Below are 16,917 nucleotides of genomic sequence, written 5' to 3' on the forward strand. Positions count from 1 at the left end.
TGCCTCAAATTAACATTTTTGAAGACTGAAGTTTTATTTTATGCCTAAACCAAAAACTATTTCTTTCAGTTCGTTTGGTTTGAGAAAGGGTATTTTCTATTTCCCAACACACTATGCCAATTTTACTTCATTATAAAGAGATGCCAGCATTGAACTAAGATGGATACGGTAAGAAGTCTCACAACACAGGTTAAAGTCCAACAGGTTTTATCACAAGTTTTGGGAGCGATGCTCCTTCATCAGGTGAGTGGCTACCAGACCACTCACCTGATGAAGGAGGAGTGCTCTGAAAGCTCACGATACCAAATAAACCTGTTGGACTTTAACCTGGGTTTGTGAGACTTCTTACTGTACTTCATAATAGTTAACTTTAGAAATATGCACAATTACTTTTGTCAATTGAAAAAATATTCACCTTATTTAAAATCTGATAATGTTTAATTAATACTCGAAGTAACAAGTGCACACCTTGAGTCTCAATCTGTGCTGAGTACCTTGCCCTCTTTCAGTTTTCTTCTTTCCAATTGAGAGAAACAATATACTTGGATTGCTTAAATAGGTTTTGAACTTTAGGAGTCAGTAAGACCAAATCACACTAGAGTATGTTTCCTCGTCCAGAATAAGGGTGAGGTCACTAAACATGCTGAGAAAGGTAAGTGATGCACTTGTGGACATACTGACATCTGATAGCTAAAATCTGGATGAGTTCTTACCTTTTCACTCACAAGATACTGTCACTAGTACTGCTTGAAGAGGTTAGGGTCAATGCAAATACAACTCTGCCTTATGTTGCCTCTCTTGCTCCAAGCATTTTGACATCTTGTATACACAGTTACATAGAGGATCTGGTGAACTGGTGTGATGACAATAATCTCTCCCTCAATGTCAGTAAAATGAAGGAGATAGTCATCAGCTTCAAGAAGCGTAGTGGAGGACATGCCCCTGTCGACATCAATGGGGATGAAGTGGAAGTAGTCAAGAGTTTCAAATTTCCAGGCGTCCAGATAACCTGTCCTGTTCCCTCCATGCTGACGCTTTAGTTAAGAAAGCCCACTAATGCCTCTAATTTCTCAGAAGGCTAAGGAAATTTGACGTATCTGCCACGACTCTCAACAATTTCCACAGATGCACCATAGAAAGCATGCTTTCTGGTTGTATCACAGCTTGGTATGGCTCCTGCTCTAAGACCACAAAAAATGACAAAGGGTTGTGAACAAAGCCCAGTCCATCGCTCAAACCAGCCTCCCATCCATTGACTCTGGCCAGAATTTTACCAACACGCCCACCCTGATTCCGAGGGCAGATAAAGCTCGGAGAACAGCATTCTCCATTGGCCTTGGGTGGGATTGTCGAAACGCGGGTGGATATGCCGGTGAAATTCCACCCTCTGTCCACATTTGCCACTGCCTCAGAAAAGCAGCCAGCATAATCAATGACCCCACGCACTCGGGCATTCTCTCTTCCACCTTCTTCCAAGATAGAAAAATCTGAGGTCTCTTACCAGTGGACTCAAGAATAGCTTCTTCCCTGCTGCCATCAGATTTTTGAATGGGCCTACTTAATATTAAGTTGATCCTTCCCTACACCCTGGCTATGACTGTAACACTACATTCTACACTCTCTCGTTTCCTTCTCTATGAAAGGTATGCTGTGTCTGTATAGTGTGCAAGAAGCAACACTTTTCACAGTACGCTAATACATGTGACAATAATAAATCAAAGCAAACCAAAATTCACATTGCCAGAATCATCTCTCGCCTTCAGACGTGTCCGTAGTGGAAGAGCACAGATAGAAAATAGCGGGGAACAAGTTCTGTACTGCTGTACAGATGTGTACGTGCTGTGAGTCCAATCTCCGTTGTTCTCTCTGCTCAAGTACAGGAAGGGTTAATGTGTGCTGAGGTATCTTGCTGGTCTGTCAAGTCCCATCCTGTTGATGAGCTAACACCGCAGATGAGTGTGTTAACAGTAATGTAAGGGAGTGTTCAGTGAGTGTGTGGGGAGTGTAGGACCCAGTGAGTGTCAGCCTCACCTGTATTTCTCTCTCCTCCCAGTGATTTGACGTCAGGCTGAGTGAGTGCTGGCTTCAGGCTGACACAAGGAGGGGAGGCGCAGATCCTCACACACTGGGGCTGGACAAGCCAGAGTCAGCCCAACTCTGCTCTGGACTCAACACGGGGATATCGTCTGGAGCGAAACATTTGAATCATGAGCGGCTCGCTGTGCGCCCAGCTGCCCGGCTACCTTCACCTCCTGATCCTCTGGAGTCTGGGCAGCGTGTGCCTGTCCAGGGAAGGTAAGGTTCACAGGCAGAGAGAAACTTTTCAAAGCAGTGGCTGCTGCAGCTCCCAACCCCCCTGCTTCCGAGACACCTCCTCGAAGGAACATGTCAGGGCAGAAGGTTTGAAGGAAAAGGGCAGTAAGGAGAGGAGGAGCGAGGTTCCCGAGTGCAAGAACGTGCTCGGTCTCGGCTTTCTCAGCCGGTGTCTGGGAACTCACTGTGTTCCCGGGAACTTCCAGTCAATTCCTCCGGGCTGTCAACCCTTTGCTTTCATCGGGAGAGCTGGGGGTGGCTTCTACCGAATCTTCTGACAATCTAAGTCAATAAGTTAAGGCTGAATCTCTCTCTCTCTAGTGCTCCATTTCCTTCTCTTTAAAAAGGACTTTAACCTGTAAGGAACTCTCAGCAGTTGAGTTATCGGATGTTTATGCAGCCGGGAGAAGGTCATAAAAGTTTGCTTTTCCCTAAACAAGCACATAGAATTCCACGCTGCTGATGGAAGAGATTTCCTCCCCCTAGTTTTCTTCTTTCGATTTACGATTAACTGTCACTTAAAGCACAGCTCCAAAATAGGAACAGAAACTTATGTCACTGAGACGTAAAGGAGCTCAGGGTCTAACCATAGATTATTGCAGGTAAAGGAGTCTGCGAGAAAAATGATCCAGTTGATCCCATTTTGATTAGCTGCACCAAAATGTGTGAATTGTTTTGTCTTTATCTGCCAATCCGTCAACAGTTGTAACCCTGCACGGAAGTATCATCTTGCTCCGTCTCAGTCTTCAATACTCTACGGAAGAAGTGAAGTTGCATTCAGTGAGGCAGTCTGTACATTTACCTTTCAAATTGGTTGAAGTACCAAATGCCCTCTGGAATTAGGGGTGGAGCGAGTATCTGCAGTAATAGCTCCTTAGTGCTGAGTTCTGCGAAACGCAACCCAAATGTCCATTGGTACCTCATCAAGATGACGAATACTCCTTGCAATTCGAGTTGACTATAAAAGCCAAGAGCGGCGAAGTTGTGAGAAGCCAGCTTCAGATGCAAATAATTTATCATGTTGTACTGAGGTTTAGTTTCAAGACCTGTCAGCATATCTGACTGCTGAGTGATACTCTCTGTGGGATACCTGTCCATCCAGTTAGTTTCAAAGTTTGAATTTCCATTTTAAATGGATTGGAAGAAGGAGTTCTTTATAGTAAGGCAAAATAACCTGGGTGCTGGAAATCTAAAACCAACAGAGAAAATGCTCGGGAGGTCAGATAACATTTGTGTAGGTTGATGAAATGTAAACTTTTGTTTCTTTCTCTATGGATGCTGCCTAGCCTGCTGAGGACTTCCTGATTTTCTTTTCTTTTAAATTATTGCTACAAGTAGGCTTACATTGCCACTGCAATGAAGTTACTATGAAAATACACAATTTTCCACACTCTGGCATTTGTTTGGGTACACTGAGGGAGAATTTAGCATGGCTAATGCGCCTAACCAGCATGTCATTCGGACTGTGGGAAGAAACCGGAGCACCCGAAGGAAACCCACTCAGACACATGGGGAGAACATGCATTTTCCAAACAGTGAGCCAGGAATTGAACCTGGGTCCCTGGCACTGTGAGGCAGCACTGCTAATCACTGTGCCACCGTGCCACCCTTTTCTGTTTCTATTCTCATAGTTCCTTACAGGTGTGATAGCACAACTGTCTGTTAATTCCATCTGTAAAGGAAGTTTTAACTCCAAAGAAGTGCAAGAATGAGGTGGTGTCTTTGTGAGTTGCCCCATAATGGTGAATCAGATGTTTGCAAGTGAGCTGTTTTACTATTCTGTGTTAATCAGGATGAAGAAAATAATGGTTCTAACAAGTTGAAACACTTTTCATTCATGGCATAATGTTGATATCAAACACTTTGGCTAGTTTAGGTACATAATGAAATCCACTACTCTGTCCCAAAAATATCAATAATCTCACAGCAATTTACTTCAATATGGTATAAGGTATAAAGATAACATTTTGGCTGCAGTGGATATGAAGGAACACATGGTGATTCTCACATTTACAGTAAGAATAATTTTACTGGAGGAGTTAGTGTTAAAATCCATTAAAATTTTGTGGATAATTCAATGTGTGAAAAAAATCTCAAACAAGTACCTATAACTTCTATACATTTCCAATCCATCTCCTTCTCTCTTCTCAGAATTGTACGAGGGTAAAGAGGTTAAATTATGAGGACAGGTTGTGTAAATTGATATTGTTTTGAGGATTGAAGATTAGAGGGGAACTGAATTGAGGTGTTAACAATGGCTAAAGGATCTAGTAGAATTGATGGAGAGAATCTTTCCTCTGGTGGGGGAGGCAAAAGGACAAGGGGCCATTAAACTTTTATTAGATATAAGCTGTTCGGGGATGATGTCAGGAAGCACTTCTTCACACAAATGATGGTGAAAATCTAGAACTTTATTGTAGTGCCTGAAAAAAGATGTTGAGGCTCCATCAATTGAAAATTTTAGGACTGAAATGAATGGATTTTTGTGAAACAGGAATATAACAGGTGGCAAAATGAAGGTGTTAAGATGCAGTTATTTCACTGAATGGCAGAGCAGGCTTGAGTTGAATGACCCATCATTCATGTTCACATGTTCTCTTTGCCATAGTCATCACTTGTTCTTTTGCTTAGATCTTTTCAGAGCATCACGGGGCGGCATGTTGATGCAGTGGTTAGTTAACACTGCTGCCTCACAGTGCCAGGGACCCGGGTTCAATTCCCAGCTTGGGTCACTGTCTGTGTGGAGTCTGCACATTCTCCCCGTGTCTGCATTGGTTTCCTCCAGGTGCTCTGGTTTCCTCCCACAGCCCAAAGGTGTGCTGGTTAGGTGAATTGGCTATGCTAAATTGCCCTGTAGTGTCAGAGGGTCTGGCTAGGGTAAATGCATGGGGGTAGGGCCTGGGTGGGATTGTAGTCAGTGCAGACTTGATGGGCCGAATGACCTCCTGCGCTGTAGGATTCTATGATCTTATAGGATACTGGGTGAAATCACAAATATGGTCTATCCCATTGTTGAGCTCACTAGAGGATGGCCTATTTTACCACTGCTCCAATTTGTCCCTGTGCCTCTCTAACTAAAATTGAGTTTCATATCTGAAATGCTGAATCATGCCAATTTTGTACAGCCCCATTGGTTTGTAAAACTGTCCAAACACATTGAAATTAGAAACACCACCGCGAACAAAAGTCTTTAGTCACATCAGCCCGCTCTGGAGTAAACCTAGCTCAGAGAAAAAAGATAAGTGCCTCTCCAATTTAGTGTCAATACATGTTATTAATTAATATCAATGTTTGGTTAGCACACTGTGTGCAATAAAGCTGCAATATAGGGGCCGTAACTCCCTCAGTGTGGTAATTAGCATCAAATTGCCTCTCCAAGCTCATTTACCATAGTGGATTTTCTTCCATGCCTGTCTCGTCTTACCATCCAACTAAGGCCGGGCAAGGACCAAACAGCACTGCAGTGCTTGAAGCCCAACTCCATCGAAGTGAAGGAGAACTTTCCCCTTTTTCACAGCACTAGTTGCTGTTAACCAGATAAGTTAAAGGTCCCATTGACAGTGACAGGCCAGGGAAGAGGTAAGCGGATAAAATTTGGGGAGGGGGGGGTTATGGAATCCCCACAGTGCAGAAGGAAGTCATTTGGTCCATTGAATCTACACTGACCCACCTTTGTTTGATTTACCCAGGCTCTATTCCCAAAACCCCACACAGTTACCATGACTTATCCCCCCAACCTACACATCTTTGGACATTAAGGGGCAATTTAGCATGGCCAATTAACATAACCCTCACATCTTTGGACTGTGGGAGGAAACTGGAGCACCCAAAGGAACCCACACAGAGACAGGAAGAACATGCAGACTCCACACAGTCACCCATGACTGGAATTAAACCTGGGTCCCCGGCACTGTGTGCCACCATGCCACCCTGAATCAATGTCAGATGAGGGATTGGGGGTCAATGGTGGACCTCAGATGTCTAGGGTAGGAATTGGAGGTCGAGGGGGCTGGGGTTGAGATGGGTTTGGAATTTTGGAGGCCGGGTCTGTCAGGAGTTGGGGGTTCAGGAGTTAGATATGGAGGGGCGGGAGTCAGTTATGGAGGACTCAGGTCAGGCGTGGGGGAGTCGGCTTGATTTGGGGGGATGTAATGTTGAGTTGGGCCTGCAGAGGCGGTGGTGGGTTCAGCCAGCGATCAGGTGTGGGGAGTTCTGTGTGGGTGGACGGAATTCCACAAAGAGGTCAGGGTTTGGGGATTGCTGTGCAGCGTACGGGAGGAGTTTCCTGGGATTGCAGGAATGGGGGAAGCCCTGTGGAGGGGTCGATGCAGGTCTTTACAATGGTTACCCAAAAGTTAGAAACGGTTTTAATATCTTTTAAGTTTTATTGGGTAACTGTCGGTGTAACCTTGTCGGAACAATCTGAAGTTTGCAATTTAAATCAAATTGCTAGATGGTTTCCAATGCCGTGAAATTGCCCAGAGGAAGTTTGCACTTATGGGACATTGCTCTGCAAATCCTTATCTGTGAAATTCTGCAAGGGGCCCTCTCCCAAATCAGACGCTGGCGAACTCAGCAGTTAAGGTCCTAGGTACTTCTACAAAGCCAGAAAAAATAAGTTCAATTCAGCACTGAATTAGATTTACCCCCGAATAAATCACAGAGTCACAGAATCCTACAGTGCCTTCGAGTCTGCACCGACATATGAAATGCCCTGACCTGCCCACCTAATCTAACTTGGCCCATAGCCTTGAATGTTACGGCATGTCAGGTACTCAGCCAGGTACTTTTTGAAGGATATGAGACATCCCACCTCCACCTCCCTCCCAGGCAGTGCATTCCATTATGTCATTTGTGAAACGAAATAATATGCGTACCTATATGTGCACCCATTTAATTTTCCTTCATTTGTTGTGTTTTTCCCCCCTGAAATAACAGAATTCTCTTCACATTCATATTTTTATATAGCTTTGTGTGACATTGTCAGAAGGGTGATGAGTTTAGTCACAGGGGAGGTCATGACTGGCAGTCAATGATTAACTTTATCACTTCAGAAGAATTTTACAGATAAAGTGCAATTAAATTAAGCAGTGTTAAAAATCTCCTCTCATCATAAACTTAATAGTTTTCCGGTTTTTAAAACGCTCAAAGGTGACTTACTGTTCAATAGTTTTTGTAGCATTTTTACATTCATTTGTATTGTGCACAATACTGCAGGGATTGGTGTAATCAGAAACAGTGATAGGTTGAATTTTAATGCTTGAACTATCCAGTTATATCATCCATGAAAATGGATCTTACTTTACAATTGCTTGCAGGCGGGTGACATGGTGGCACAATGGTTAGCACTGCTGCCTCACAGCACCAGGGACCTGGGTTCAATCTGGCCTCAGTCTGTGCGGAGTCTGCTTATTCTCCTCGTGTCTGCACGGGTTTCCTCTGGGTGCTGCGGTTTCCTCCCACAGTCCAAAGATGTACTGGTTAGGTGATTTGGCCATGCTAAATTGCTCTTTAGTGTCAGGAGGACTAGCTAGGATAAATACATGGGGTTAGGGGGATTGAGTCTGGGTGGGATTGTTGTCAGCGCAGGCTCGATGGGCCAAATGGTCTCCTTCTGCACTGTAGGATTCTGTGATTCTATGCTTCAGATACAGAACTCTGTTTAAAGTCATGCATGTTTTCTTTATTCAGCATACATATTGAAACATTTAATACATTGACTCACGTGTAGGTTTCAGTTTTTCTGAGTGCCATTTGTGCACGTAATGTGTCCTATGTAGATTCAAGACATTTTCATATCACACTGTAATAAACCTGCAGCACACTACAGTTATGTTAGCGGATCTAAGGGTTATCTGGTTTTTTTCAGGAAATAGTTGACTTTCTAACAGTAAATGAAAACTTCAAGAATTGTAGGTACGTGCACCTGGAGTGCTGTATCGTCAGACTGAGAAGGGAAGTAAACTTGGCCAAACTGTTAACTGCTCTTTAACTGCAGTGGCAACCTTTAGCAAAATGGGTTAGTGAGAAATAAGTTTTATTGAGATCATTCTATTCAGACATAATTGGGACCTTGAAGTATGTTATGTGCTTAGCATATGTCTTTTCAACTTTAAAGTACTTTTAGCTATGTCAGTAATACATACCAGTTTGTATATGTAGCTTAATTATGTGTAGGCAAATAGCTATTTAACATGTGGTGAGGGAGGGAAGAGAGAGAAGGGCAAATGCTGAAGATTTATTGGGAATATAAAATTAAAAGCCAGAAATGATTGGAAAACTTAGCGGTTCAAGCAACATCTGTAGAGGGAGAGTCATAGGGTTAATATTTCAGTTCAATGACTTTTCTTTAGAAATGCATTCAGTAAGATTGCTGGAAAACTTAATGTAAAACCATTAAATATAAAACCACATTCCATTTATGTTCTTAATGCCCTCATCATTCAGCCTGCTGATAGGTTGATTCAAGATTTGAGGATTTTTTTTAAACTTGAAGATAATTCAAGCTTTTTAAAAAATAAATATTAATTTGTTTTGGTCTTTTTAAAATGTATTTGTTCGCAGCATGTGGGTATTCCTGGTTAGATCAGCATTTATTGCCCATCCCTAATTGTCCTTGAAAAGGTGATAGTGAGCTGCTTTCTTGAACCACTGCAGTCCCTGAAGTTTGTTAAGTCCACAATGCTGTTATGAAGAAAGTTCTAGGATTTTGACCTAGCAATAGTGAAGGAATGGCAATATTGGTCCAAGTCAGGCTGATTGTGTGTCTTGGAGCAAAACCTACAGGAGGTAGTGTCCCCATGTGGCTGCTACCCTTGTCCTTCTGGTGTAGGTCACAGATTGGAAAGTACTGGCAAAGGAGCCTTGGTGAGTTGCTGCAGTGCATCTTGTATATGGTACATACTGCTGCATTGTATGTTAGTGGTGAAGGGAGCAAATAGTTAAGTTGATGAATGGAGTGCCAATCAAACAGACTGCTTCATCCTATCTGGTGATGAATGTCTTGAGTGTTATTGGAGTTGCATTCTTCAAGGTAAGTGGAGAGTATTCCATCACATGCCTATGCCTTGTAGATGGCGGACAGGCTTTGGGGACTAGGAGGCAAGTTACTTGCTGCAGAACTCCCAGCCTCTGACCTGCCTTGTAGCCACATTCCATGGATTGTATTCTTCAAAGTATATTTTTAAGCATTGTGGCTCAACCTGTGGAACTCACTAACTAAGGAAGGGATTGAGGCAAATGGCTTAGATGCTTTCAAAAGGGAACCAAAAAGTAAATAGGAGAAAATTGGATGCTCTGGGACTGTATGGATTGCGTTATAAGGAGAGGTTGGATGGACTGGGGCTTCTTTCCCTAGCGCGTATAAGGCTTAAGGATGAACTTATAGAAGTCTATAAAATAGATCAGTTTGACAGTCAACATCTTTTCCCAAAGGTAGGGAACCTAAAACTAGAGGGCGTAGGTTTAATGGGAGAGAGGAGTGATACACAAGGGTCCAGAGGGGCAATTTTTTCACACAGAGGGCAGTGAGTGTCTGGAACAAGATGCCAAAGATAGCAGTAGAGACGGGTACAATTTTGTCTTTTAAAAAGCATTTAGACAGTTACATGGGGAAGATGGATATAGAGGGATATGGGCAATTGGGACTAGCTTAGCGGTTAAAAAAATGGGCGCATGGATAAGTTGGTCCAAAGGGCCTGTTTCCATACTGTAAACTTCTATGACTCTAAAAGGGAATGGAAAGGTATGTTGAAGGGCTTTGATAAAACAGAAGGATTAGGATGAGCCGTATAAACACCAGCATAGACCAGTTAGGCTGTATGACCTGTTAATGTTCTGTAAATTTTTTTTATTGTGAAATGGTTGAAGCCTTTCCATTCAAATTTTGTTAAAATGAAAGCTGGATCTTGCTGAAATCAGAACTGTTAATGTGATGGTGTATGTCTTCAATAGAATTAGGTTTGTGCCACCTTGCTTTGCATGTTCAATAGACTGTTCAATATATTTCAAATAATTCAATAAATACATTGTTTTTAGATATCTGTTGGTCTTTTATTAGTAATGGAAGATTCACTGATTCTGTGAGACCATTGCCTCTTGTGGGCATTATTCACAAAATCTTTTATCATTGTCTAATAATGCCAAAATTCCTTATTATAAAGTCCAGTTTTAACAATGTACTTTTCAGCTTTGCAAAGCTGCATTATCAGCACACTATTTGCCAGTGCTTTGATAAATACTGTTTCATGGACTGCTCTTCTATCTTATGGTGTACATGTCATGATGTACACAAAAAGTATCTGTGTGGCAGGCTGAGCAGGAATTCTTTTGACCTTATTCTTTGATATTAAATTGTTGCAGTTCCAGGAAGATGTACACTTCACTGGTTTTGCCAAAAAAAAGGGAATATCTGGTAAAATTATTCCAACAAGATAAATATTAAGCAAAATTTGACATGTGATGATTGACCTTCTTATGTAACACAGCACCATCTTGAATTATGTTTGGCAAACCTCCTCTGTTTATAGGCACACAGTTCTAGAATTCAATAGTGCATCAAGCCTACTGGGCTGAATTATCAATCGGCTAAGAGGTTGGACTGGAGGCAGACAGCCCCAGAATTTCCTGCCACTGGCTAGCCTGCTGATCAGCAGTCATGGTCCTACCTCTGGTCCACCTCCACGCTGGGAGGATTGTATGGTGATCTGGTATGGGGATAGTGACTGCTACAACCATGCAAGTGACAGGTAGCCCATTAGGCCAACTGAAGGACCTTCTACATCCACTCTCCACACACTGATAAGGATTTTACACTTAACATCCAGGCTTCCCACTGAGGCCAAAACACAATTAACATCAAATGGTGGAAGAGGGGGCAACACTCAATCCAGTGAGGAAATCCCTCAAGCATCTGCCACCAGGTCAGTAGGGCCACAGGTTTGACTGCTAGCCTTCCAATGGAGGGAAAGCCCATCCACAATGACAGCCTTGCAGCTATGGCCATTTTTAATGCTAAAGATTTATAGAGAGCACCTTCATCCTTTCTTTCTTCCACTGTTTGAGCAGTGCCCACAATACAGGGGCTACCAATCTGAGAGTGCAGAAGGGCCTCCTGTTAGTCCTTCAGCCTCTGGGGCCCTCTGGCCATCTTTCATTAGTACAGTGAGCGCGCACCTCCGCCACTAATTAACCTGCTCGTCAAAAGCACATCAGATGCTGACACAACATGGCGTCAGGACCCAGAAAGTCAGCCATTTCAGTATCCCAATCCCAAAACAAATAAGTGAGCCAATGTTCTTTAGCCAGTATCTCTTTCTCTCTGATATCCAGCTCTCTGAACCAGTTTTGTGAATTCACTCTGCTGTTACTTCCACTTTTATCCTTGCCTGTGGACATTTGACAAAGTAAGAAAATCAGAGTAATTCAATTTAGTTGGTGGTGTATATCAAATTCTCTTCCCAACTTGGCTCAGTTTATAGCTCTTTGAGGTAAAATATTGTAGATTCCAGTGCTGCTAAAGTCTTGAGCAAATAATTGATGCTGACAGTTGAACCCAATACTCAGAAAATACTGAAGAATCAGAGGTGCTGACTTCCGGCTGGGACATTAAACAAAGTCCTGTATGCCTGTTCAAACTGATGTAAAAGATCCTAGAACACTACTTAAAGAAGAACAGGGACTTCTCTTGGTAACTGGTTGATATTATTTCTCAACTAACACTATTAAAAACAGATTTTCTATTGGTCATTTGTTCATTTGCTCTTTGTGAAACTTGTTGTTTGTGAGTGGCTGTGTGCCTGAGGATACGGCAAGACACTATTTAATTGCAATGTTGTTAATAGAAAAAAACACTAAAATTGATTTAAATATTTGACAGATTCAAAAATATTTTAGGATGTTGGCCTTTGCCAATTAACTGAGTCAAAACTAACAGACAATTCTGCATTAGAAACATTCGAAATTCCTACCATTTCACACATTGGAATAATGTGGTTAAGAACCCTGGTAACTTGTATCGTGTGCTGTATCTTGGCACAAAGTGGTTTTTAAATTGCACTAAATTACACTGAATATTACTTACGCTGGTTGAGAGCTTTGCAATAAGTGCAAGTACTAACATAGATTCATCGAAAATTTATGGCACAAAAAGAAGCCATTTGTATCCTCATGTCTGTGCCAATTATGAGTGGGATACTGTCCACTGACTCACAACAGCACTCAAACCCACATTCCTGTGACTGAGAGATGAGAATACTGCGGGGTGGGGCAGCACAAACTAATAGTCCTCTGGATTAAATGATTCTGGTATGCCAGTGTACATGAGCTACAATAAAACTTGCCGTTGGAAAACCAGCCCATCAATGCATTCTATGATGTGGGGGTAGAAAACAGCTACAGGGGAGGTGATAGACTATTGATGTTATTGCTAGACTATTAATCCAGGAAACACAGCTAATGTTCTGGGGACCCTGGTTCAAATCCCACCGTGGCAGATGGTGGAATTTGAATTTAAAATATATCTGCAATTAAGAATCTACTGATTATCATGAAACCATTGTCGATCGTCGGAAAAACCCATCTGGTTCACTAATGCCCTTCAGGGAGGGAAATCTGCCATCCTTACCTGGTCTGGTCTACATGTGACTCTAGAGCCGCAGCAACATGGTTAAGTCTCAACTGCACTTGGGCAATTAGGGATGGGCAAAACTGTTGGCCAGCCAGTGACGTCCATGTCCCACAAATGAATGAAAATAACAAGCTGATAAAAGAATTGAGCTGCTTTCAACACCCTTGAGAACAATAGCAAAAACAACGTTTCCCTTGGTTCTTTAGTCAGATTAAGAAACTTTCAATATTAGTGAATTAAAAGTAATAAAGATGCAGTGTAAGCGAGTATGTTAAAACACATGCATACATTTGGCTTATTTCAGTTCACATTTATAGTCTTCAATAAAAAGATGTAGAGGATTATGATGACTTCAGCCAGGCTAATGAGGTTGGCTTGCTGGAGTATAAACTACTCGATGAGTCCTTATTTGGTTGGTATGCAAAAGAGATACCCAATGAGTCCTAATTCATGGTTAAATCAGGGAGTCTCATGCTCCCTATTTAAATCAGACTCCCAGCCTGCATTCAACAGGGAGCAATTGGAGAGCTGGCTGTGTACAGATGAATGGTGTAAATAAAGTAACTTGGTGTTGGGACTTTCACCTCCATGGAGTTATTACAAAGATATTACAGATTTGTACCTCAAAAGTGATAAAGGAATGGACTACATACAAAATTCTATTCTCCTTCTTTACGTGCAACATATTCAGGTGAATAAGTGTCCAGTATAAATGTTTGCAAGTATAAAATGTTTGCTAGTAGCACTTTTTCCCATGGCCAAGTAGTTTGGGAGAGAACACACAGATCAAAGACATTTCATAATGTGGCCCAGCAGGAGGACAACTCGACTTGATGATCAATGTGCTAATAATATTTATAGGATTAAGAGAAATCAGAATGTATTAACATTAAAATAAATGAATTATATTTTCTTCCATGAAAATAAGTCAATTTTTGCACAAAATATTCCTCCATGCCTCACTTCTGCGACATTCTTTCTCACCTAGGTGAAAGAATTCTAAATTGACTGTTCTCGGGTAACACATATCTGACAAAAATAAATAATTTTGTATCTATGCACACTTTGTTACACTAGATTGTGTGATTTCTGAAATAGTGTGTACTGAATTTTAACAGTTTTATTTTAAATGTCCTGCATAAAAATAATCAAAGTTAAATAGGACTGGAACACATAGGTAAATTTAAAACAGATGCCAGGAAAATCCTTTTTACCAAAAGCATGGTAAATGTTTAGGATAATGTACTCAGCATTAAAATAGAGACAAGAGCATTGAGGTTATCAAAAATCTTATTCCAAGCCATGATGGAAATATTAATGCAATGGTGGGAAAATCTTGTGTTGAATGGTCTTTTCCAGATGACAATATTTATGTTCTCAGCACCTTGAAACCTATTGTTATGTTTCATTGAAGGTTGTTACTGTGATAAGTTAGCAACCTTGAGCGTACAACAGATCCGTTGTTGTTTGTTGGAATCAGGGGCAGACTGGTCTGAGTTTCCACTCCACCCATGACTGGTCCTTTCGAACTTTTTCCATGAAGAACTGAAAGCTCCTATACCATTTCGGGGGAGCCAGTCTGTCTTGGCAGATGTTCCAGCTGCATGTGTACAGATGTCAAGGGTTTTCACTCAGAATGAACATGGGGCAACAGGATTATTTTCCGAGTTAGCTTCAACTCTAAACCATTTTTACCAATGCAAGATAAAGGCTTAAAAGTGAAAATGAAGTAGAAGAAAAAAAGAATCATATTCAAGAGTCACATCTTTTGATCTCTTTAGCCCCAAGTATCATATCTAACTCCTTCCTGAAAAGATATAATGTTTTGGCCTCAACTGATTTCTGTAGTAGGCTCACTACTTTATGGGTAAAGAAATTTCTCCTCATTTCTGTCCTAAATGGTTTACCCTGTATGCTCAGATTGTGACCCCTTGTTCTAGATCCCCCAGCCATCGGGAACATCCTTCCTGCATCAAGCCATTAATCCTGTTAGAATTTTACATGTTTCACTGAGATTCCACCTCATTCTTCCAAAATCCTACAAATACAACACTAGCCAACTTAATCTTTCCTCATACATCAGTCCCACCATACCAGGAATCAGTCAGGTGAACCTTCTTGGCACACCTTCCATAGCAAGAGTATCTTTCCTCAGTTACGGAGACCAAAACTGCGCACAATATTCAAGTTATGGTCTCACCAAAGCTCCGTATAATTGCATCAAGACATCCTGTTCCTGTTCTCTAATCCTCTTGCTATGAAGGCCAACAAATCATTTACCTTCTTTACTACTTATTGTACCTGCATGCTTACTTCCAGCAACTGGAGTACAGGAACACCCCGGTCTCATTGCACATTCCCCTCTCTCAATCTATAGCCACACAGATAATAATCAGCCTACCTGTTTTTTGCTACCAAAGTGTACAGCCTCATATTTATCCTGCATTTGCCATATATTTGGCCTGTCATTCAACTTGTCCAAATCATACAAGCATTTCTGCATCCTCCTCACAGCTCATCATCCCACCCAGCCTTATGTCATCTACAAATTTGGAATTATTACACTTAGTTTCCTCATCTAAATCATTAATATATATTGTGCGTAGCTGGGGTCTTAGCACTGATCCATGCAGTACCCCACTAGTCACAGCCCGCCACTTGCAGAAAGACCCATTTATTCCTACTCTTTGTTTCCTGTCTGCCACTCAATTTTCTACCCATCTCAATACACTACCCCCAATCCCATGCACTTTAATTTTACGTACCGATCACTTACACGGAACCTCGTTAAAAGCCTCCTGAAAGTCAGTGATTAAAGTAGAACATGTTATTTAGGCTACAGTAATTTTGCTAATCCTGATAATGAACTAAAAATTATGTAGATAACCAAACTTCCATGTGGACAAAAATTAGACATCCTTTTACAAATGTCCCTGCTAATTTCCCTTCACTGTGCACAGCCTATTATACTGTATGGTCCCTTTACGATTACTGCATGGCAGTGCGCGCGCACGCACACACACACACACACACACACACACGCACACACACACATTTGAAAGGGAACTTTATTTTACCCATTTCTATTTACCAAACCTTGAAAAGTTTAGCCAAGTATGAGAGTGTATCTGTTGCGTAGCATTCGCTGTGTTTACTTTACAAGAATAAATGTTACCCAGCATGTGTTAAAAGGCAATGTTCATTTGGTTTACTTTACATGAAGAAATGTTGGATGTCGGTCTCACAAACACAGGAACTAAAGTTTACATATTGAAAGATCACTTCAAAACTGATGGCAACACCACAGGCAGATAACTGCAAGTCAGTGCCTCAGAGTATTGGACCTCCATGGGTACTGAACAGACCAAGCAGCTGCAAGAGCAGATTTATTCCCAACCTACAGCTGTTCTAAATAAAAAACATCCCACTGAAATGAGACAATCTTGTTTATGCTGATGCTACCCACCTCTCAACATGGATGCATTTTAACTAGCCAGAAACCAAACAAATTTGAATGATGTAAATGAAACAGTGCTTCATGGCCAGCTTGCTACAGAACCTACACTCTGTAGACCATAGTAATTGGATGTCAACAGCCTGCATCAATTGGGTGGTAAAGTCCACGTTAGCACTGTGACCTTGGTTCCATTTAGAGAAAAACACTCCCCAATTTAATTTTGGTTGCTACTTGAACAAGATAATTACTGAAACTTGGTTTAACAGGAATTTGAAAAAAAGTTGCTAATTGGACCAGAGTAGAAAACAATAAAAATTTGACTCACTATTTTGACACCACATTCAGTCTCAGGCAAATTTAGAACATTTTATACCTGGCTTAGGATTTCATAGAATCCCTACAGTGCAGAAGATTTGAGCCTTCACTGACTTTCCAAAAGAGCATCTTACCCCAGGCCCCCTCCTCTCCTCCCTCCCAAAATCCCCATAACCCTGGGTATTTCCCGTAGCTAATCCACCAA

At 41.6% G+C, this 16,917-nt stretch overlaps 1 protein-coding gene across 1 annotated transcript in view; it reads left to right on the forward strand.

Annotated features, from left to right (window-relative positions):
* The first annotated feature begins 2,084 nt into the window (after window positions 1-2,084).
* Window positions 2,085-16,917, forward strand: part of egfra (epidermal growth factor receptor a (erythroblastic leukemia viral (v-erb-b) oncogene homolog, avian)) — a 260,289-nt gene continuing 245,456 nt past the window's right edge. Inside the window, exon 1 of the mRNA XM_080209479.1 lies at window positions 2,085-2,295. Coding sequence (XP_080065605.1) covers window positions 2,208-2,295 — 88 coding nt within the window. The 5' untranslated portion in view covers window positions 2,085-2,207. The remainder of the gene's footprint in view (window positions 2,296-16,917) is intronic.

Source organism: Carcharhinus amblyrhynchos, chromosome 2 (assembly GCF_965287045.1).
Source record: "Carcharhinus amblyrhynchos chromosome 2, sCarAmb.v2.hapA, whole genome shotgun sequence".
Lineage (NCBI taxonomy): Eukaryota > Metazoa > Chordata > Chondrichthyes > Carcharhiniformes > Carcharhinidae > Carcharhinus > Carcharhinus amblyrhynchos.